The following is a 22042-nucleotide window of genomic DNA, read 5'->3' as shown; positions in this document are numbered from 1 at the left end:
CCCCGGGACGAGACCGGGGGCGGAGCTCCGGCCCGCATGCGCTTGCGCTTACGCTTGCGCTTGCGGATAAGGATGGGCGGGCGGCGGGTACGGGGCTGGAGGGTGAAGCTGTGGGCTGTGGGCCATGGTTGGTTGGATTGAGCCAGGCCGGGCTGGGGCGCCGAGCTGGAGGGGGTGGCAGTGAGCGGCGGCGGAGGCTGCAGGGTTCGATTTGGCTGACTGGGGAGTCGGCCGGTGGCAGGTAAGAGCGAAGCCGCGGCCTTTGCTGCCCGGTCCTTTCCCTTTTTCTAGGGTCGGGCCCTGTTCTGGGGCCTTGTGAGTTCCTGCTCAGCACGGCCTTGCCCTCGAACCGGGCGGAGCTCACCCTCCGGGCAGCCTTAAGGCGCGGAATTGGAAGGTCAACCCACCCAGCTCGCCCATTTCACAGATTTGGAAACTCAGCCCCAGGGATAGGATTTGACTTGTACAGTGTCTCTAGAGACCAAACCGGTACCCAAGTTATTTTACTTCCTGCCCATCATACTTTGGCCACGCCAGCCTTTTTGAGAAATAAAACCTTTCCCCGGTCTCTGTAACTGCAGCTTTCCGATCTTGCTGTCGGATCCTGTCAAGTGGAGCATGTTAGTCTGGAAGGGAAGTCTGCACATGAATAAAATGCTGCTCTTACTGATGATTGACATCTGCTGCTTGAGGCTGTAAACATCCTGAGTACCACACACAATTTTTTGAGCTCTGCTTTACCTCAATTTCCTGAGAGGAAATGTTCAGTTGTGGCCCCATGGACTACATATCTCTTCCCTGGCATTCCCATATCCCCCAAACCCCACTAAATAAGGGGTGTGGCGGGCTTGGCTTCAGATTTCTTTTACACAAATCTGATCTTTAGCTCTGCACCTACAAGCTTTTGGCTTACATGTTTGGGTTGATTTCTGGTTGGACTAGGTTTTAAAAATGACTTCTAGCTCTTGAGTGCTATGATTCTAACAATGGTTTTCATTTCTCAGTAGACACTTAGCGTTATCATGTTGGCAGGAGTGTCCTTGCTGTTATTTGTAGGACAGATAGACATCTGACCAGCCTTTCCACTTCAGCATCCCTCCAGTTCATTCATTCAACAAGTATTTATTGAGCACTTCCATGATCCAGGTATTGCGCTAAGCACTTTATAAGCGTTTCGTTTAAACATCTTACCAAGTGTATATATAGAATCATAAAGGGGTAGAGCAGGAAGGGACCTTAGTATTTAATCCTACCCTCTCACTGAATGGGAACACAAGAAAATTGAGTGCCAGCAGGGTTTGGTGATTTGCCCAAGGTCACAGAACTACTTAAGGGCAGCATTGAACGCTAAGTAGTCGAGTTATGGGGCAGGTGAGAGTTGGTAAGTCTAGTGCTTGAGGCAGTCATTTCCTGTAGAGCTCAGTTATTCTGGAAGTGGTTGAGAACAAGCTGAAAAGTGGAGAATCAGAGAAGGGAGATTTTTTTTTGTAGACAGGAGAGATGGCATATAATTCATGTTTATTACAGATGAGGAATGCATCTTATTTGAAAGTTATTGTTATAAAAAGTATTTTAGTAAATAGGAAACTCTCCATTAGCCATAGAAAGGGAATGAACAATATGCGGATGACCTAAGTCACCTGGATTTGCTATGGGGTAAAATGTTTTGTCCCACTCTTATGTTAGATTTTAGCTGTATACTATTCGAAAACTCATGCTTTAAGCCAAATCATGATTCGACACAATAGGAGTCCAACTCAAAGGAGGTAGGAAGAAGTTTGAGCTTTTCCTTTTTCTTTTTTCTACACGGCCCCTTAATTCTCTTATACCCTCGGAGGTGATGGGAATGGCCACTTACTTTATCCTGGTACAGAGAGCAGATCCCTACTGAATTGTCTGCCTTCTCTTTGCCGGCCTTGTCTGCTGGATTTCTTTTTGCCTTAGGTCTTTAGAGGGCTTGTGGAAGGAGATAATTAAGTTTTCTTTGAAAGGCCTCTTGTGGGGATGAGCCAGGGTGCAAGGAGAGTACCTTGCTCCAGTTACTGAAATGAAACCACCCCTACAGTGGAGCAGCCTCCTCCAGTTTCTGCTGGGTTTTGAGCTGCCTGTTAAATAAGTCAGTGGAGTTGCTGAGGACAAAGTAGCCGTAGGAGAAAATCAGATAATTTCCTTTCTGGTAAAGCCCTTAATCTGCAGAATTGATGAGACTGTCATGAAGGAATCTGTGTCTTCTGTTCTGGGCATTGCCTGGGCAGCTGACCTCCTGTGGCTATTAGATAAGGTAAAAACCACATGGAGGAGGTGAAGGCACTTGCAGAGGAGCCATGCACAGAGCTAAAGAGCTGGGAAGGTTGGTTGGGAAGCTTGGGGCCAATGGCAGCAGCCACAGAGAAAGCTCTCGAGTGTCCAAGTAGAACAGGGTGGGGGAGACTCATCACTCAGAGGGCAGGCCCTGTGGTCTTCAGGAGCCACCAACCCTCCTCCCACTGCCAGTGTCTCCTGCCTGTGGTGGTGTTCTGCTCTGAACGCCAGACATTATCTTGGCTTCAGTAAGCTTGCGGTGGGGCTGGGACTAGAATTGGAGACAAAGCATCTTACATCATGCAAGGGGTAGCTGAGCTGTCCTGACAGGAGACAGGGACTCTCATGCCACCAGGCCTGTAACGTCAGCAGGAAGGATGAGTATCTTTTGCCAAGACTCAGGTAGCATCAGGGAAGATCTAGGTGCAGGATCCACATGCTGTGAACTCACTCCCCCACTGGCTGTTCCTGGTGAAGACAATTGTTAGGAGGTAGGCCAATGGGCCAGGGCAGGCAGGAGATGCCGGGACACCTCTGCTACTGTGGCCAGGCCCTCAGAGGCACGTGGATGGCTTTGTGCACGTTGGTCGGGCTCCACCCAGTGGTCTGTACACAGACAACTCCAGAGATCCTGCTTTGGCTTGGAGTCACCTCCCTACTTCCCACACCTACTGACTGGCCCAGCGGGCCTCGGTCTTAGGTCTTTGCCTCTAAGCGCCCCACTGGTGGGGCAGGGAGGGACAGGACCCAGGCTGGCCCCTCACAGTTGTGTGCTCTCCTAGGAGCCATGCGGGGCCAGCGGAGCCTGCTGCTGGGCCCTGCCCGCCTCTGCCTGCGCCTGCTTCTGCTCCTGGGCTACAGGCGCCGCTGCCCACCTCTGCTCCGCGGCCTGGTTCAGCGCTGGCGCTATGGCAAGGTCTGCCTGCGCTCCCTGCTCCACAACTCCTTTGCAGGCAGTGACACCGCTGTGGATGCTGCCTTTGAGCCTATCTACTGGCTGGTGGACAACGTGATCCGCTGGTGTGGGGTGGTGAGTGATGCCTGGGGACAGGAACAGGGATGTTTGGGGTTAGCAGAGGGACATGTGTCTGATGGACCTACACTGGGTTTGGACTCACACTGGCCTCCTACCCTGGGGAAACTCCCGAGTCTACCCTGGGTGTTGGCAAGCTCTCTCACTGCGTCTTCTTGACCTCCCTGGTGTCGGCAGGTGTTCGTGGTGCTGGTGATCGTGCTGACCAGCTCCATCGTGGCCATTGCCTACCTGTGTATCCTGCCCCTCATCCTTCAAACCTACTCAGTGCCACGACTCTGCTGGCATTTCTTCTATAGTCACTGGAATCTGATCCTCATCGTCTTCCATTACTACCAGGCTATCACCACTCCACCTGGATACCCACCCCCGGTGGGTACCCCCTCAGGGGCATGGGGGAGGGAGAGAACTGCAGGCTATTGGAGCCAGTTCCAGGAGTGCGGAGGGAGAGTGCCTTGGTGTTATGGAGGTACGAAACCGGTGCTGCCACAGTTGTCATGGTGCTTTTCTCCCTCTGCACAGGGCAGGAATGATATCACAACAGTCTCCATCTGTAAGAAGTGCATTAACCCCAAGCCAGCCCGAACACACCACTGCAGCATCTGCAATAGGTGGGTCTCTGGGAACCCCAGCTGTGGCCCTTTTGCTGTAGTTCTAGGGCAGAACCTAGACCTGGAATTTGACAGGACATTTATGAGGCACCCCTCATGTGCCAGGCAGTGTGCCCTCTATATCGGGACACCTGGTCCTCAGGATCATCCTGCAAGTTCCGCATTTTCACTGCTTGTGGAAAGTGAGATTCAGAGAGATGGGCCAGGGTAGGCAAGAGACCCGGAGTTAGCTTGTCCAGTGTCATGTAGCCAGTGAAGCAGGGTTTGAAGCAAGGCCTGGCTCTCCTCAAAGTCTGTGCCCTTTCCACCTCAGCAGGATGCTGGTCCTTATAGGAAGGATTGGCACTGACATCTCAAGATCCTTGGCCACCGTAACAGAGCCTGTGTCCCTCCCTCACAGGTGTGTGCTGAAGATGGATCATCACTGCCGTATCCTTTTATTATCTCTTCTGCCTGAGGCCTCCTTCTTTAGCTCCAGAGCACTGCAGAGGTTTAAGGGCCACAAACCCAAGGCTTCTAGCATCACCCTGCAGAGAACAGTGGGCTCATGAGAAGTTTGTAGAAGAGCAGATTTTGGGGCTGACATCTCCTGGGAAAAGCAGGAGGCTTACATGCATTCTGGGATGGATCTTATTGGAGCAAGGCACCCATCCCTAACAGCTCTTTCTTTTGTAGACTGTCGTGCTAACATCTATTGTATGGAAAGAGATGTTTGGTTCAGTGGGTTGTCCAGTAGGTGTCCAGATAGAACCATTGGTCCCTTGCTGCTGTCCCACACAGATGTCTGGTTAACCCGTTAGGTTGAAGTATTGGCAGACTCATTTTACTGAAGGATTTCAGTTTTCATGATCTCCTGATGGGACTTGTGAGGGCTTTGAAAAGCTTTAACACTTTCACCTCAACTTCAAGGAAGTCCCATATTTTCCTGCCTTTGGTGACAGGAAGCCTTGGGCTTGGATGATGTTGTCAGGAACCAAGGATGAACCAGAGAAACCTGGACACCCCCTGAAGTTGTGTGTTTGGTCTTGTCCTTAATCCTGCCCCCACCAGCCTGGCTAAACAACTGTGTAGGCCACTATAACCATCGGTACTTCTTCTCTTTCTGCTTTTTCATGACTCTGGGCTGTGTCTACTGCAGCTACGGAAGTTGGGACCTTTTCCGGGAGGCTTATGCTGCCATCGAGGTGAGCCTGTAGTTAGGAGCAGGGCAGCTCAATAGAGAGCACTTTGGGGTGTGGAATCCGTCCCTAAGGAGTGGGGCTGGTAGCACCCCCCATGCTACAGGTCTGGGAGTATAACCAGCACTGTTTTCCATCCCCTTAGAAAATGAAACAGCTCGACAAGAACAAACTACAGGCGGTTGCCAACCAGGTGGGCTGTCCCCACCCCACTGCCTCCTGCTGCTCAGGCCAGGGGTATAGAGTTGCTGAGGCAACTGGGGCCCACCTGTTAGTCGAGTTGTAGAGGCTGGGGTAAGGGGCCAGTCGAGACTGGATCGGGGTATTTCTGGGCACTGTCGGCCGTGGGCAGACTAAGTGGCCTAGGGGCAAGCTGGGAGTCCCTGGTACGTGACAGTTTTTGACTCTCTATTCCATTATCACCTTCTTTGGGCTGAGCAAGGGCTCTGCCTTGGTGATGGCCTGAGCAGCAAGGAGTCTATGTTAGTCTGTGTAATGGGGTTCCAGGGGACAGAGGTCGGGCTGGGCCAGTCTGACCATCCTTTGTTCCTGGTCTGTCTGCGTCCGCAGCAGGATCGTCCCTTCTCCCCTGGCCTTTTAGGACTCCTTATTCTGAGCAGATCTTGGGCTTGTGATTGTGTCTCTGCTGCCCTTTCGGTCCTTAGTGGGGCTCACAGTTCTCCCCCTCCAGTTATTCCATTCTGGGTATGGGTCTCGTCCCCTCTTGGGGATTACAGCCACACAGTTTTAGCTGGGGAGTGGAGTGGCTTCCCCTGGAGCCCCATTTGTGTTGTCAGAGCTAAAGGCCCAGGGTTGGTCCCTCCTGTGCTTTACCATCCTGTCCAGACCTGCTCTGCCCCGTGTTTGTCCATGATGATGCCGCCAGCTTGGTCCACCCATCTGGCTGCTGCCCTGACTCCTCTGTGGCTTAACCCCCTATTTTCTCATCATGGGCTTGGATCACTTCCCTGCCTGCAGGTGTTGGGCTCTGGTAGAGAGAGACCAATGGAGCAAATGATCCAGACTTTGCTGTTTTCTTTTTCTAGACTTATCACCAGACCCCACCACCCACCTTCTCCTTCCGAGAAAGAGTGACTCACAAGAGTCTTGTCTACCTCTGGTTCCTGTGCAGGTATCTCAACTCTCATTTTTGACAGTTTGAGGGGCAGCTTCAGAAAAACCTTTTTTGGTGCCCACAGCCAGGCAGGAACCCATCCCCGTGTAAACTGCTGCTGTTCTTATTCTCACTTAGGTTGGCAAAGAGTAGGGCTTAATTTTCTTCAGCATTTCGGGGCAGGGAACATTAAAGATTTGGCATTGAGTGTTTGGTATGTGCCAAGGGAAGTTAAACTCCTACTTAAAGGGTAGGTGCATTTCATAGATGAGGAAAATTGCAGATCTGAGGGGTGAGGTGATTTGTTCCATGATACACAGCTAGGAATGGTAGAGCTGGAACCTGAATGTTGTGCCATTTTATTCTAATTGTTAGTGCTTTTACTACCTCTTCTGTCTCCCAAGCATGGGTATTTTAGGAAATATATAACATTTTCATTAATAGAAATAGACTTATTTCCCCATCTTGCTTTCCACATCATTTATTCTTAGCCCACATTGATGCTTTTTCATGGATGCAGTGAAGTAAAAGTTCATCTAGGACATGTACGCTGGGAGTTGAGGCAGACTTAGACATAAGCCCCTAGGCAGTCACTGTTGCTCAGCTCAATTTCAGACCTACGCATGGCCTCTAACTCCCTCCACACTACCCCACGGTCTTTGCCCCTCTTTTCTCAGTTCCGTGGCACTTGCCCTGGGTGCCCTAACTGTCTGGCACGCTGTTCTCATCAGTCGAGGTGAGACTAGTATCGAAAGGCACATCAACAAGAAGGAGCGACGCCGACTGCAGGCCAAGGGCAGAGTGAGTAGGGCCGGGGTTGGGGTGGAGGGATGGGTAGGTAACTGAACCTGCCATCCTATAAACAGAGGCCATGGTCAGGGCCAACTAAGGCAGGCATCATGAAATCCAGAACTTGCCTGGCCAATTTAGGCTCAAAATTGGTTTAAGGAAAAGGATTCATAGAAACATGTTTTTCTTTGCTCTAGGTTTTTAGGAATCATTACAACTATGGCTGCTTGGACAACTGGAAGGTATTCCTGGGTGTGGACACAGGAAGGTAAAGTAAAATATTTAGACCAGCACTGTTCATTGAACTTTCTGGAATGAGAAAAATATTCTATGCCTCTGCTGTCTAAAACATTAGCCATTAGTCACATACGGCTTTTGAGTGCTTGTAATGTGGCTAGTATATCAGTGAATTGAATTTTAAATTTAATTTCATCTTCACAAATTTAAATAGGCATGTGTGGCTAGTGGCCCCCATATTGGTACGGTAGCAGGTGACTGCGACAGAATCCTTAGAAAGCTGTTCTCGAGAAGGGACCTCTAGTTAGGGTATGCTGGCCACCAGTCACCTCTCATTTGTATGGCAGTGTCTGGATTTCAAGCACATAATTTGTGGGATTGAAGTCATCTATTTGTGACAGAGGTCCTAAGACAATAAATGAAGCTAGTTCCCTCAGCCCAAGAGACAAAGGTAAATCATTCTTCAAATTGCAACTACTGAGGCAGTAAAAAGTAGGTGACTGGAAGTACCTACCCTCTTCCTTTTCCCATCCTATTACTCCTGTCTGTCACTGTGCTTACAGTGGCCCCTTAGAAGTTTAGCTCAAAACCTCTAAAGGCCTTCAAGGCACCAGAGGGCACATTTATTGGACAAAACTGGAACTTTTATTACTTTTGCGATGAAGCCAGGGTAGCTTCAGACTACCTTGATATATCTTTGCTGAGGAATGAGGCTCAGGAAGGAAGACTAGGAAATCTTAGATCTCACAAGTATTTCTGTCTTCTCTTATAGGCATTGGCTGACTCGGGTGTTGTTACCTTCCAGTCACCTGCCCCATGGGAACGGAATGAGCTGGGATCCCCCTCCCTGGGTGACCGCTCACTCAGCCTCTGTGATGGCAGTGTGAGCTGGAGTGTGTCAGCCACAACTTGAGCACCACCCTGCTTCCGACATTGCCTCAAGGGCCTCCAAGGATAGCTTCTTGGAATCCTTGAGCAAAAAGAGCCAGTGGGCCTGCCTTACGGTACCATGCAGGGACAGCTCAAGGACCAGTCTCCCAGCCATGGCGGAAGCAAGGCATGATGTGGAAAAATCCTAGGACTGATGTCCCTTTACTCAGGCAAACAGAAGTTCCAGCCCCAGACTGGAGATCAGGCAGCTAGCAACCTTGCCAGGTACTGATCCCGACCTCCTCCAGCTTACAGCACTGGGGTTGGCTACCACCTCTTCCACTTGCCGTCTGAGAAAACACCTGAATGGTAGAGCTGAGATCCTGGCTTCTCAACAGGGCAAAGATACCAGGCCTACTGCTGAGGTCACTGCCACTTCTCATGTGCTGAAGGGAGCAAAAATAAAGGTATTTGATTTTTTAAAGATATGTAGCTTTTCACTCTTTGCCTTTCTCTTGTGGGGCGGGGAAGGGGAAAGTCAGGGTCAAGGCCTAGTGAGTGGGTGTTACGGTCCTGCCACCTCTGCCCCACTTGGAGGGGCTGGATGTCCTGAAGAATTCCTGGCCAGTTTCTATCACTACTGTTCCTCTAGCTTATGCAGTGTTGTTTCTGGTTATGTACTGCTGAGGCATAAGTGGAGAGAGGGAAATAACTGACGGCCCCATTACCAAAAGAATCTTTATTCTCCAGCAGGTACACACACGCCACCATCCCTGGTCCTCGGGGCCACGCTCATCTGTATTCACCCTCAGCAGCATATCTCACTTTTTCTGACATATAAATGGAAGAGCCCCAAGACCAAGATCATTCTTCAAACACAAGTAGTCTCACACTCAGTTATTCACAAATCCATTAGAAGTCAGGATTCCTATGTTTCTTGTACAGCCATGCGACAGAGGCCCAGCATTTGTGCGGTGTCTGTGGGAAAGGCAATCAGAAGCCAGTCATCTCCCTGCTTTGGGCAAGATGGCTTGATAGTTAGTAATTTCAGGTTAGATTGTCTGTCAGAACAGTGTAGGCCAGGATGGAGGGCTCAGCTGCCAGGGCTCCCCAGCAGAAACCTGTAGGCAAAAAGAATGTTGACAGCATTAGTGGTGAGGCTCATTTCAGTCCCATCTCTCCCCATGACCTAAAAACTCACCATTCTCCCCTGGCTGACACTGCTTCCTTACGCACCAGTCTCTTCTTGTCATCCAGGGGTTTGGCTAAGGCCCGGATCACCTGCAGTTTGTACGGCAGCAGCTGTGGAGTTAGAGGAGCTAATCTTAGCCTTGTTCAACCAAGACAACCAAAAAAGCTGCTCTGACTCTACAACTAATACTCTTCCTATTCTTCTTTAGTGATTCCAGAGAATGCTATGTGGCAGGCTGGCCATTATATTTTAGGGTAGTCAGGAGATCCTTGCCTATCTGTACCCTACAGTGCATATCTCAGTCACACAGCAGGGTAGCCAGTCCCTCTTGACTAAGGCAGAAAGGTACCTCTGGCTCTTCTAAGAAGCTTCCAAGCCAGAGAGGGACATCTGCGGTACTCACCACAGGGGTGGGCAGGTGAGTAACAGCGTGCATACACTGCAGTGCAGCGATCCGGACAGCCTGGAACACAACCATAAGGAGGTGAGGGGAGACCCACGAATGGGAGATGTACAGGCCAAAGAGTTGTTCAGGCTCAACGCACCATGGAAGGGCTGGAGCTGAGGTTTAGGAACTTGGTGACGAGGGTGTCAACGTGAAGACTCATTACTTGGGGTGCTTCCAGTAGAAGAGGCTGAAGGCAGCTGAGGGTGGAGAGCTGTACCACAGAGTCTGGGCAGGACAGGGCTTCCAGCAGCAAGGAAAGCAGCTAAGGGGCCACAGGATAGGTGGGATGACCACATCTTTTGATGAGCCTGCCTTTCCTCCCCTTTCTAGCCCAGCTGGGGGACAATGGCTTGGTCCCTGCTTAGAGGCTGTGACCGCAAGGCTTACCGTGGGCAGCTCCGGCAAGAGCACAGGCTTTGGCAGCCTGTTAAGTACATGAGACAGACCCTTCAGGTAATTTGGCTTCACATCTGTAAAAAATGGAAAAGCTTAGGGGAAAAACTGGGCTCAGACATGGAGCTTAAGAATTCAATTCTAATCTCTGGTGAAGCTGGGACATTAGCCTACAAAAAGATTTGTTTTTTTTTTTTTTTAAAAAGCCCCTCAAGCTCAGAATAGCCAAGATATGCCAATCAAAGGAAAAGAGTGGGTCAAGAATCTAGATGTTCAGCGCTTCAGGTACAGGTCACACTACAGCTCTAAAGAAGCACTCAGGTCCTAAATTATTTTAGAGACTGTGGCCTGACCAATGGAGAGGTCTGTGTATTTGAGGACTTTCCTTTAGACTCTCCTCACCTCGAGGAGCAGCATGGAAACCCCGGACCAAAGCAGGCACGTTATCCGTGAAGAACCGCTGGCGAAACATGATCCGCACTTCAGCATGGCCAGCACGAGTCAGCACATCAGTGCAGTCAGACATGAGCAGAGAGAAGCCATCAGCTGCTGCTGGGCCTAGTTCTGGATCACTCAGGAGGCCCATGAGCTGGAGAAAAGAGAGCCTTTGAGGTACATCAGCGGGGAAGAATCTTAAATACCCAAGAGGAGGACAGTAGTCATTTTTGGAAAGAAGAGGATCGACAGGGAAGTTCCTGTTTAGGTCCTAGGTTCTGCTGTCTTCAGCAAGGACTTACCCGGTCTGTAAGGCAGGAGCTGAGAGGATGATATCTGAGCACTAGGGCCTTTGTGACCTGTTATCAGAGAGAAAGAGAACAGTCAGGGCATGACACTCAAACCCTGAGAAGCATGCATGCGCTTCAGGGTTAAATGGAGAAATTCTTTTTAACCAGACCAACTGCTCTGTCTAACTGGAATCCATTCCGACTCCTTACCCAGACAAGCAGTGTGAAGGCCTGACTACGATAGGGCCCAGAGCTCAGCCCAGCCTCCACTTTGTCCACAGCCAGCTGTAGGAATTCATCCAGCTGTTGCCCTAAAAAGGAGGGAGGAAATGCTGATGCAGATGCTACACATGTCCGTTTTACCAACAAAGGTGTAAATCATTTAAATGTAGAAGCCATTAGAAAAAACCAGTATTGTTTTGGTTGTGGATTTGGCCCACTCAGCTCTAGGACACCAGCACAAGAGCCTGGTATTTCCATAATGTAGGGGTGCTGGCATTCGAAAAAGAGTTGTCTACTTCTAATAAAGAATTACCCCTAAGGGCTTCCCTGGTGGCGCAGTGGTTGAGAGTCCGCCTGCCGATGCAGGGGACACGGGTTCGTGCCCCGGTCCGGGAAGATCCCACATGCCGCGGAGCGGCTGGGCCTGTGAGCCATGGCCACTGAGCCTGTGTGTCCGGAGCCTGTGCTCCGCAACGGGAGAGGCCACAATAGTGAGAGGCCCCCGTACCGCAAAAAAAAAAAAAAAGAAAGATTTACCCCTAATAGCTCTTTGTAGGGAATAGGATGACAGAACTAGATAGAGCACTCTGCTTGAAGCCCTTATCTTATGTCCTATAAAGCTTTGCCCAACTCTGGTCTCGACTCTTGTCCCACGGGCTGTCCCTTGGAAAGCCCTATTATTGATATATTAGCTAACTTCCTTTAAAAAGAGAATGAGAACTAAACGTCAAGATTTCATCAGAAGTTGATTCAGGGAGGCTCCCAACCCACAGCCTCACTCCAGTACCTGCAGGATGCTTGTTCAGAAGTCCTGCAAAGCACTTGGCAGCAGCAGTGGAGGAGAAGGGGCAGCTGTGGCAGCAGCTCAGCTCTAAAAGTTCCCACATGAGTTGGTTCAGCTGAGGGATTTCCACCTATAGAAAACCTGGCCATGTCAGGGACCCAGAGAACACTTGAACTCTAAGAGACACCCAGGAGAGAGTGGCGGCAGGGGCCAGGGTGGATGGGAAATAAATTCTCCAGTGGGAAAAGCAGAAAATCAGCTTAGCTTGTGACAGATTTCAGCCCAGAAGTCACCCAGGATCCACCTCCCCTGGTCAGGGTTAAACTAGGGTACTCCCCAAATGTTGTGGTCACTTACAGTTCGAGGCAGGGAGCAGACAAAGGCCATAAGCAGTGCAACCAGCCGCCTCTGCCCTGAGGAGCCATCCTACAGAGGAAGAAGAGCCTTAACAAGCCTGTCTTGCTAGCAAGAGGCTTGTCTGCCCTGAGGATACCCATCCCAGGTTAGCCCTAAAAATCTGAAGGACAGAAGTCCCAAGATTCTCCCCAGTCTGATCCATCAGACCCTTACCTGGAATGGTTGGAATCTGCCAGGGAAGCTGTTTTCAGGCAGGAAGGTGATGTTGCCATCCAAGAAGAGGGGCACAATGTGGGCGACACTCTGGGCAGCCAAGCTGGGGGGAGAGCACTAGGTGTCACCGAGGAGCCAGGGCTCTACAGCAGCCCTGGGGTTCCTGGTAGTCACTGAGTCCGTGGGCCAGAGCATGATCATTCACACCTTCAACAAATACTAATTCAGCACATATTATATGCCAGGAACCATTCCTGTTCTAGGCCTTGGTGCTACAGCAGTGAACAAGACAGATCAAATCCCTGTTCTCCTGGACCTTACGATCTAGCGAGAGAACTCAATGTGTATTTCAGAAGTGCTCCACAGGTGACTCTCATGCACATCTGCAGCTAAGAACCATTAGTCTCTGGCCCCCAGTCCATGATGCTAAAAGGCCCCTTCTTACTTTGCCAGCAAGACTTAACAAAACAAAAGCTGCCTCCATGTTTCAATCTGGGTAAAAGGACAGCTCACAAGGAAGTTATTTGCTGCTTCTTCCCAAGAATTCTGTCCTCCCTGGGATCAAGTCACATCCATGATTATACTCACTCAGGGCTCAAGTGGGTGGTGGCAGTGCCAATGACAGACACCATGGCGGCCAAGACCTCATCCTGCAACAGCACTTTCTTCAGAACTGAGTGCTCCTTCTCTGCAAAATCAAAACACGCACAATCACAGGCCATGACTGTGGCTCAGACGATTAGGTCCTGTCATCATCATGACTCTGGGCCTTGACTCTAGTTACAAGAGGAGCAGTTTTTAAACTGTCCTCTAGTAGTGCTGTAGCCCTGAGAAGCAGCAAGGCACCAGAAGTAGGAGTGTGTAATGCAGGCCATAGGGAGCTCCCGAGAACTTTGTGCAGTCCTTCTGACTGGGCAACAGTGGAAAATAAGGCTAGCTAATGTGAACATTCTTAACATCAGAAATGTTAGTCTTTTCAAAAACTTAAAGGTAACATGGATTTATCTTCATGGGTCCTTTTATACAGCAGCTACCACACATACATACATTACTGTTGACAAGCACTGCACATTAACTTATTTAATCCTTACCAACTACCCTGTGATATAGATATTACTCTCTATCAACCCCATAAAGTGAGGAAACAGAAGCTTAGAAAGGCTATCTTCATCTAAGTTGGCAAGTGGTAGAGTTGACCATGAAACCCAACCAGGTCTGCTTGACTCCAGAGCCTAACTCTAACTAATCTAATTACACAGCAACTAAGGGGGAAAAAGTGTGCATCCTTTTGAGTGTTGCTAACACTAGTAGATTTTGGTTCCTGCCGAAGGTCAGCTTGGCACCCTCTGCTTGAAGTGAAATCTCATGTGGACACAGGATTCAAAAGAAGCCTCTGCTGGTACAAAATGCAATACCAGTGATACCCCGAGGGTGGCAGTGCTGTTCAACACTAGTGGAAGGCTGATTCGGGAGGAGGGACGGGTGAGGTGGAGGAAGTTACCTGGCATGGAAGCCTGCACAGCCAAGGCAAGCAGGCAAGGTATAGCTGTCTGATGGAAATACCAGCAGCTCTCGGGGTCTTGCTGGCATTTTTCTGCCACCTGCTGGAGACTCTGACAGACAGCAATAACTTCACTTGTTCCTGCAACCGTATTCCCTGTGTGGTGAGAAAGTTCTCTGTAAGGTTTTCTTAAAAGCACTTCCAGGTCTGTCACATACAGAATATGGGAAGAATAATCGAAGACGAGTAACTAAAGAGACCAAGAGTGTCTTATAAAGAGCCAAGTCATTTTATCCAGGAGCTGAGACCTGCCCAGCCAGCTCTGCAACAGAAGCATTCATACACAGCTGATCGTTGAACAAGGCGGGGGTAAGGGGAGCCAACCCTCCTGTACAGTCGAAAATCAACGTGCAAGTTATAATGGTCCCTCTTTACACAGTTCCTCCATATCTGCAGTTCTGCATCTGTGGACTCAACCAACCACAAGCATATTGTACTATAGTTTTTACTACTGAAAAAAATCTGTATACGTGGACCTGTGCTGTTCAGACTTGTTTTGTTCAAGGGTCAGCTGTACATTCTCATTTAGTTTTCATAACAACTCTCTTAGAAATATCATTTTCCCCATTTTATAGAGGAGGATGTGGAGGCTCAATAAATTACCAGTGGTTTTTCCAGGGTAACAGTGAAAAAGTCAGGAATCAAACCCAGGCCACGCTCTGAGTCCAGTGTCCTTTCTACTTTACATCAGGTGCTGGATCATCCACAAAGGGCCGGGCAGTACAGAGTGGGGCACTTAGGGAATTAGTGAGGTTCTATGGTGTGCATGCACAGGTTCACAATAGCAATAGCTGCTGTCACTTATGGGGAGCAGTGCTTCTCAAACTCCAGGGTATGTACAGGTTACTTGGAGATCCAGTTAAAATGCAGATTCTGATCAGTGGCACCTGAGATTCTGCATTTCTAATAAACTCCCAGATAATACCCATGCTGCTGGCTGATGAACCCTATTTTGAGTAGCTTGGCCTTACAGTGGAGCTTTTCTTAAAAATTTTTATTTATTTTGTGTTTTTATTTTTGGCTGCGTTGGGTCTTCATTGCTGCACGCAGGCTTTCTCTAGTTGCGGCGAGTGGGGGCTACTCTTTGTTGCGGTGCATGGGCTTCTCATTGCGGTGGCTTCTCTTGTTGCAGAGCACAGGCTCTAGGTGCGTGGGCTTCAGTAGTTGTGGCGCGCAGGCTCAGCAGTTGTGGCTCACAGGTTCTAGAGTGCAGGCTCAGTAGTTGTGGTGCACGGGCTTAGTTGCTCCGCGGCATGTGGGATCTTCCCGGACCGCAGCACAAACCCGTGTCCCCTGCATCGGCAGGCAGACTCTCAACCACTGCGCCACCAGGGAAGCCTGGCAGGCGATTCTTAACCACTGCTCCACCAGGGAAGTCCCCAGTGGTGCTTTTCAATGGCCTCCGTGGGCATTCTTAATAACTGTTGCCCAAGTCTCATCCCTCCTCAGAGGCTGAATCAGTTGGACTAAGACCCACGCATTCAGCACTTTTTAAAAGTTCCCATGTGACTCTTACTATAGCCACCACTGGAACCACTGCTTTAGAGGCATCAACTCCAAACCTGACTATAGTTCCGCCTTCAGCCCAGTTCCTTGAGGACTGTTCCTGGTAGTTACCTTTGTTCATCTGGCGGAGATGCTGCAGCAGAAGAGGCAGGGTCTCCTTGACAATACTGGCATGTGTGGATATAGCTGACAAGGCTTGCAGACAGCGCCGATGCCGGGAGCATTTGGTGGGCCCATCTCCTCTAGCCAAATCTGACTCCTCTGAAAGCAACCCAGGAGACAAGGTTTCACTGTGTGATGGCAAGCATGAAGGCCCCCAAGCCTCCCTGGGAAGGGGTAAGCCACGGAAGATCAGAGACACATACCTATACACAGCTCCCCAGCAAGCTTGGGCACTAGGTGGCTGCTGAAGGCCACAGGGTAGAGAGTGGCCAGGGTTCCTGATGCTTCCAGTGCTGCCACCCTGCCGGGGCACAAGGCAGATGAGCACTAGCTGAGCCTTGGTCCATGGCTCTCTTGCCTAGGCCTGTCACTAGGCAGATTCAGGAGTGTGGGCTTCTGAGGCCACCTTGCTGAAGAGTAGGATTCCAGTACTTACACCACTAAGTTGGACCGGGCTTCTTAATGCCCAAGAAAAGAGAGCATTCCCACACCTCCAACCAGGGAGCAGCCAGAGCCAAGCAGGCGGCCCACCTCCCCTACGGAAAGCCACGGGTCAGAAGCACAGAGCCCCGGAACAGCTTGCTCGATCTCGCTGCCTTATATTCTCACCAACTCTGGGAATCCTCCTCCAGGAAGCTCAGTCTGTATAGATGACCCACTGCCAGCTCCAAGTCCCCAGAAGACAGGAGATCTGTGCAGGAAGGAAACACGAACCTCACCTTTCTTCCCCTGCAGCCATCACAACCCTTCCTAAAGTCCTATAAGAAGTCCCAGATCATCCAGAGTTGTAGTGAGAACCAGGGAATTAAGATTGCTCTTCACTTAAGACAGAAAATCACAAGAAAGGGACCAATACTCCTATCTTTTCTCTTTCCCTTTAGCGTACCTGGCTGGGCACCCAAGACTGTGAGTGTACGGATGCCAACAAGCTGAAGCTGGGTGCTGGGGTCCGTCAGGGCCATGAATACCAGTGAGCACAGCTGGTCCTTGAAGTCACTCAGAGGCCTTTCATCTAGGAAGAGACAGAGTCCAGGTTAGAGGGAAATCCTATTCAGAAGTGATGCAAAGATAACCTGGGACAGATTTTTTTTTTTTTGCCGTGCTGCGTGGCATGTGGGACCTTAATTCCCTGACCAGGGATCGAACCCGTGCCTCCTGTGGTGGAAGCACAGAGTCTTAAGCACTGGACCGCCACGGAATTCCCGGGGCAGATTTAAAGAATTTAATCCATTGGGTATCTGGGAAGTACACTAGGAAAGAAATCAACAGCTCTCAACTGTTAAGTGTTCTCTTGGGCTACATCCTCAGAACAACAGGTCCACTGTTCTAGACTACTTCTCTGTAGCACTCTTTGCCTGCCATCCTTTATAGGGCTATAGTGCTCAGCAGCCCCCAGAATACCACATCTAGAAGATGGCCTCACCCTTATCTTCATAGCTCCATTTCTGTTGCAGCTTCAAGAAACCCAGGATCATTTCAAGGATTGTCCGCCGCTGGTTGCTCTGTAATGTTTTAAGGGGTATTCAAGTCTAAAAATACTTTATTTTTAAAGGATTTCAGTCCTGCTACTTGCAGAATTGGGGAGAATTATCCTTTTACATAAGAGTGTCAGGAAAAGAGTGAACAAGGGAACCAGCAGCAGCTAATGGGAGCAAAACCCGAGATCTACTATATCTAGGCCCAAGCTCAATGCTTAGCACTCTCTCTGTGAGACAGCGATCCTGGCAAGGGGTCCCATCATTTCCCCAACAGATTCTGCTTCCTTACCTGACTGTGCTTGTGGAACTGTTCCAGCAGTAGGGGCAGCACGTTGCTGGTGATGTGGTCACAGGCCCGGGCAGATGCACCTGCAGCCGCCTGCAACAGTTTGGCACTAGGCCACACCAGTTTCATGTCTGGTTCACACAGATGGTGCCTGCAGTCTAGAAAGGCAGCACATCACAGACCTAGGGAGTAGGCTGAATGTTGCCTGGTTCCCCTGCAGGCCATAGAAGTTGGAGGCTGAGCCCTGGGACAGTTGGCTAGCAGTTACCACTTAAATTGCCTTCAATTCAAAGCAGGGCTCCAGCACCCAAATCACTGAACATGGGGGCCACTCATGAAAGGTCACTGGCCTTAAGGAATTTCTCTGTTGTGCTCACTCCCCTTTCTAGCTGCCATGGCCCCATTACCCTGTAGAATGTTGCTAAGGAAGGAGTCAAGGAGGTCCTCAGCATCAGCCCTCAGCACAGAGCGAGACAAACACGCAGTCAGGGAGTTAAGGGCTGCCAGGCCCTCGGCCTCTACCCGCTCACTTGCCGTCTGGAACACCTGTCAGGGAGGGATCCCATGGCTACTGAGGTGAGCCTGCACCAGGTGAGACCCCACCCACCTACTGCCTATTTCCTTTGCAGGGAGGGGGTGGTGAGAACCTTTGGGGCACAGCAATGGAAATTAACCCCCCAAATGAGTTTCTTCTCAATTGGTGTATTCTCACTAAGTCCTCAGTCCCACTAGGATTGATACACATACTTTTTGAGAAACTGAATACAACTTTGAGCAGTGGTTGTTGGGAACCCCCTTCCTAAGTCTCTTCCTCTCCCGCTCTACTCAGCATGACCTATGCTCCTTACCATGGAAGGACAGGAATTGGGCACTGTGCAAGACTGATCATGTGCCACGACCAAACAGCTGACCCTACCTTGTCATTCAACTAGAAGTATGCCCCCTTGCTCTCTTGCTGAATAACCAAGCACAGCAACAGAGGGAAAAGGATACGGTGTGTTATTTCCCCTCGTGCCTGACAACCAGGAGTTAATGGTAGTGAGTTTATCTAAGTAACACTCACCTCTCTGCGGATAGAAGCCCAAAGGCTGGGGAGGAAGTCCTTTAGTTCTTTCTGTCCGTACACAGCACAGCAAGCATTCTGCCAAGGAAAGCACAGGTAATGGCTATCTACACACTCAGACTTCCTAGGACATGCAGGCCCCTCAGCATAATGGCACCTGAAAGACCCCGGCTCTCAGCAGTAAACCAGCAGGATTTCATAACCATCCTACCCAGGTCACTGAAAAATAGGAGCTTGTCCTGACTGATGGAAAACAAGCATGAAGAGGGAGCCCTGGTCAGCCTTTCCTCAGCTGCCACTCAGTTACTACAGAACAAGACAAAATGCAACTGGGGGCTTTAGGTCAACATATAGGCCCGGATTCTGGGTATCCCTCTCTTGAGGCCAATGAACTATTCCCTGGCTCTCCAAGAATCAATTCATAATCCTTTAGCACCCCTAAATTGTCTAAAGACAGCTGGATCCTCAAAAGAGAACAATCACTCACCAGAGTCTGCAGAGAATCCAGCTTGGCACTCAGAATCTCGGAATCCACTTTCTCAATCAGCAGGGGGAGGAGGAACTGTGGGAGAGAAGGAAGAACTAAAGAGTGAGATATGGGTAGTGCTGCAGCCACACCAAGGCCAGCCATGTCCTCACTGCCACCAGTTCCCAGGGGTAGGTGTTACATCAAGGAGCTATACTCGAGTCGAGAGTAGTGACTGTAAACCAACCTCCCTCTCAATCCATGGCCAGACTCCCAGTGACCTGAGAAGTGGGCTAGCTGGCAAAGCTAAAGAATTTCAAAAGATAGCACCAAATAGGGATTGGTTTACTATTTTAAATGAAGAGATGGTGAAGTTTTTTACTTCGAAGGTCTGAAGACACTTGCAAGATGCCATAACCTAAAATGTATACTGGAACTTTCTTTTCCCCCATGCTTTTACTGTTCTTTCTTCAGACCCTTCTGTGGGTTGAGGCTACATATCCTAACTTTGGCTAGACCCACCTCAGCAAATCGCGGTGTAGAAGCCAGCACAGCTCGAAGACTCAGGATGAGATCTTCTCTCTGGATACCATGGGGATCATTAGGTGGCTGGAAAAGGGAGAAGGGGGCGTGAGCTTGTATAACTCTTCAGACCACCCCTGGACACAGGAGTGAACCTGGCAACCCTGCAGAATAGGGTGAGATTTACACCCAATCTGGCAGAAGAAGTTTATGGTATGAGGCCCCAGCAGGAAGACTGCTTGCTCTTACATGTTCCTTGGGAATTTTTGTCTGTTGGGCATTTATTTTCTATCTGATCACACAGTTTCCATCTTATCTATCATCTCACCACTCAGAGATAAACACCCTTAACTTTCTGGTGCAAGTTTCTTCTCTGTATATATACTATCATGACTATGTGATTGGTAGACGCTGTTTCCCTTTAAAATATATACACTTTTTAAAAATGTGATCTTTTGAATATATTTTCTGCAATCTATTTTTTCACTTAATACTAGGTACATTTTTTCATGTTATTAAATTATTTTTTCATAGCATTACTTTTAGTGGCTGATACTATTTCATTGTGTGGTTAAGCCACAGTTTATTTGGATAATCACCCTTTGATGGACATTCCTATTTTTTTACCATTATAAAAAGCTGTAATTCTGGCATTATAAAAACTTTCATGATTTCTGCATCAAGAAGGCAGATTTTTTTAAATTGAAGTATATAGTTGACTTACAATACTGTGTTAGTTTCAGGTGTACAGTAAAGTGATTCACTTATATACATATACATTTTTTTCAGATTCTTTTCCACTATAGGTTATTATAAGATACTGAACATAGTTCCCTGTGTTATACAGTAAATCCTTGTTGTTTATCTATTTTATATATAGTGGTATGTATCTATTAATCCCATACTCCTAATTTATTCCTCCTCACCTTTCCCCTTTGATAACCATAAAGTTTGTTTTCTATATCTATGAGTCTGTTTCTGTTTTGTAAATAAATTCATTTATATTACTTTTAGATTCCACATATAAGTGATATCATATAATATTTGTCTTTCTCTGTCTTACTTTACTCAGTATGATAATCTCTAGGTCCATCCATGTTGCTGCAAATGGCATTATTTCATTCTTTTTTATGGCTGAGTAGTATTCCATTGTGTGTGTGTGTATGTACACACACACACACACACACACACACACACACACACATGCACCCCCCCCCAACATCTTTATCCATTCATCTGTTGATGAACATTTAGGTTGCTTGCATGTCTTGGCTCTTGTAAATAGTGCTGCTATGAACACTGGGGTGCATGTATCTTTTCAAATTAGAGTTTTCATCTTTTCTGGATATATGCCCAGGAGTGGGATTGCTGGATCATATGGTAGCTCTATTTTCAGTTTTTTAAGGAACCTCCATACTGTTTTCCATAGTGGCTGCACCAATTTACATTCCCACCAACAGTGGAGAGTTCCCTTTTCTCTACACCTTCTCCAGCATTTATTATTTGTAGACTTTTTGATGATGGCCATTCTAACAGGTGTGAGGTGATACCTCATTGTAGTTTTGATTTGCATCTTTTCATGTGCCTGTTGGCCACGTGTATGTCAAGAAGGCACACTGAAAACATACATCAGATTTTCCTTTTCTCTTTAGAAACCCCACCAAAAATACAGTAAAGGGATTTTCCTTTCTTTTCTTTTTTTTTTAAAGCTATAAAGCTAAAGGTTGATGAGAACAGGATAAGGGATGTTAGCAACAAAACTGTAGAAGGTGAAAAGCAGATGGATAAGAAGAAAATGACTTAGCAGAGCCAAGACAACAGAATCCTCAGTAGGCTTGGGGAATGCTGAGTAACTCCCCATATACACCAGTCTCCTCAAAAGGCTTCGCAACCAGAAGTACCAGGTACCTTTGGAATTGGGAGTGGGGTTCGAGAAGTAATCTGACCTCCGAGATTGCTTCTCAAGTCCTCCCTAGCTGCAGTAGAATCTGGAGGTTTAATTCTTTAGAGAGGGTAAGACAGAGGTCTAGTCTTAGAGACATAGGTGCAGCTGAGGGCCTGGGTGCTGAATCAAAAGAGGTCTAAGTGGGATTTCCCCGTGGTCCAGTAGTTAGGACTCAGTGCTTTCACTACCAGGGCCCGGGTTCAACCCCTGATTGGGGAACGGCACGGCAGGAAAAAAAAAAAGAAGTCTAAGTGATACAGTTTTGAGAATTGAGACTTTCCAACCCCTTCCAGCCCTATTTGCTTGTAGCCAGACTTCTCCCTCTAGGCTGATCTAAGGTCTTTTTCTAGAAGAACCTGACTAGCCCAAGAGGAAGAATACACTGGGGGTTCCCAAGCTGTCCATGTAAGCCACTATACAGGGAAGTTCATCCTCAGCCAGCCCATTCCCTGTGCTCAGAGCTCCCACTCAACTTTATAATTCTCACTTTGAAACATGTGCAAACTCCCAAGGATTACCAGATATCTGAAGAAAGCCTCTAACCTGGAAATAGAGACCAAAAACAAAAAAAAAACTTGGAGGAAAC

General features: G+C 48.7%; 2 protein-coding genes across 9 annotated transcripts in view; one reads left to right on the top strand and one right to left on the bottom strand.

Annotated features, from left to right (window-relative positions):
• Positions 1 to 57: 57 nt before the first annotated feature.
• On the top strand, positions 58 to 8621 carry ZDHHC16 (zinc finger DHHC-type palmitoyltransferase 16). Of its 7 annotated transcripts, none has more exons than XM_030865236.2 (11): positions 58 to 241; positions 3084 to 3331; positions 3512 to 3706; positions 3857 to 3945; positions 4346 to 4374; positions 4996 to 5129; positions 5269 to 5316; positions 6170 to 6255; positions 6915 to 7038; positions 7224 to 7294; positions 8036 to 8621. In XM_030865236.2, the coding sequence occupies exons 2-11, from the start codon at positions 3089 to 3091 to the stop codon at positions 8148 to 8150; spliced, it is 1134 nt and encodes a 377-aa protein (XP_030721096.1). In that variant the 5' UTR covers positions 58 to 241; positions 3084 to 3088; the 3' UTR covers positions 8151 to 8621. The 7 variants fall into 7 exon arrangements, with proteins under 7 accessions (XP_030721096.1, XP_060142411.1, XP_060142410.1 ...); XM_060286428.1 differs by having other exon boundaries at positions 4262 to 4374; XM_060286427.1 differs by having other exon boundaries at positions 4259 to 4374.
• A 242-nt stretch (positions 8622 to 8863) lies between these two features.
• Positions 8864 to 22042, bottom strand: part of MMS19 (MMS19 homolog, cytosolic iron-sulfur assembly component) — a 32359-nt gene continuing 19180 nt past the window's right edge. The window contains exons 9-31 of one of the 2 annotated variants that reach the window (XM_030865230.2): positions 19512 to 19598; positions 19011 to 19085; positions 18524 to 18601; positions 17868 to 18006; positions 17464 to 17618; positions 17120 to 17198; positions 16583 to 16708; positions 16306 to 16387; positions 15900 to 15997; positions 15646 to 15795; positions 13969 to 14124; positions 13056 to 13155; positions 12468 to 12570; positions 12255 to 12323; positions 11901 to 12027; positions 11102 to 11202; positions 10904 to 10960; positions 10569 to 10755; positions 10161 to 10243; positions 9871 to 10035; positions 9729 to 9788; positions 9335 to 9435; positions 8864 to 9254 (exon numbers count right to left, since the gene is read on the bottom strand). In XM_030865230.2, coding sequence (XP_030721090.2) covers positions 9227 to 9254; positions 9335 to 9435; positions 9729 to 9788; positions 9871 to 10035; positions 10161 to 10243; positions 10569 to 10755; positions 10904 to 10960; positions 11102 to 11202; positions 11901 to 12027; positions 12255 to 12323; positions 12468 to 12570; positions 13056 to 13155; positions 13969 to 14124; positions 15646 to 15795; positions 15900 to 15997; positions 16306 to 16387; positions 16583 to 16708; positions 17120 to 17198; positions 17464 to 17618; positions 17868 to 18006; positions 18524 to 18601; positions 19011 to 19085; positions 19512 to 19598 — 2406 coding nt within the window. In that variant the 3' untranslated portion in view covers positions 8864 to 9226. Of the gene's footprint in view, positions 9255 to 9334; positions 9436 to 9728; positions 9789 to 9870; positions 10036 to 10160; positions 10244 to 10568; positions 10756 to 10903; positions 10961 to 11101; positions 11203 to 11900; positions 12028 to 12254; positions 12324 to 12467; positions 12571 to 13055; positions 13156 to 13968; positions 14125 to 15645; positions 15796 to 15899; positions 15998 to 16305; positions 16388 to 16582; positions 16709 to 17119; positions 17199 to 17463; positions 17619 to 17867; positions 18007 to 18523; positions 18602 to 19010; positions 19086 to 19511; positions 19599 to 22042 lie in introns of those variants that run through there. The other variant, XM_060286256.1, reaches the window with a different exon arrangement.

This window comes from Globicephala melas, chromosome 16 (assembly GCF_963455315.2).
Source record: "Globicephala melas chromosome 16, mGloMel1.2, whole genome shotgun sequence".
Taxonomy (NCBI): Eukaryota; Metazoa; Chordata; class Mammalia; order Artiodactyla; family Delphinidae; genus Globicephala; species Globicephala melas.
This window is presented reverse-complemented; position numbering and strand designations above follow the sequence as displayed.

Excerpts from the sequence above, each read along its gene's own strand:
- ZDHHC16 (XM_060286427.1), top strand. The coding sequence starts at position 3,089 with ATGCGGGGCCAGCGGAGCCTGCTGCTGGGCCCTGCCCGCCTCTGCCTG. Across the intron at positions 5,130-5,268 it reads AGGCTTATGCTGCCATCGAG|AAAATGAAACAGCTCGACAA; the intron begins GTGAGCCTGTAG and ends CCATCCCCTTAG. Across the intron at positions 7,295-8,035 it reads CTGGGTGTGGACACAGGAAG|GCATTGGCTGACTCGGGTGT; the intron begins GTAAAGTAAAAT and ends CTTCTCTTATAG.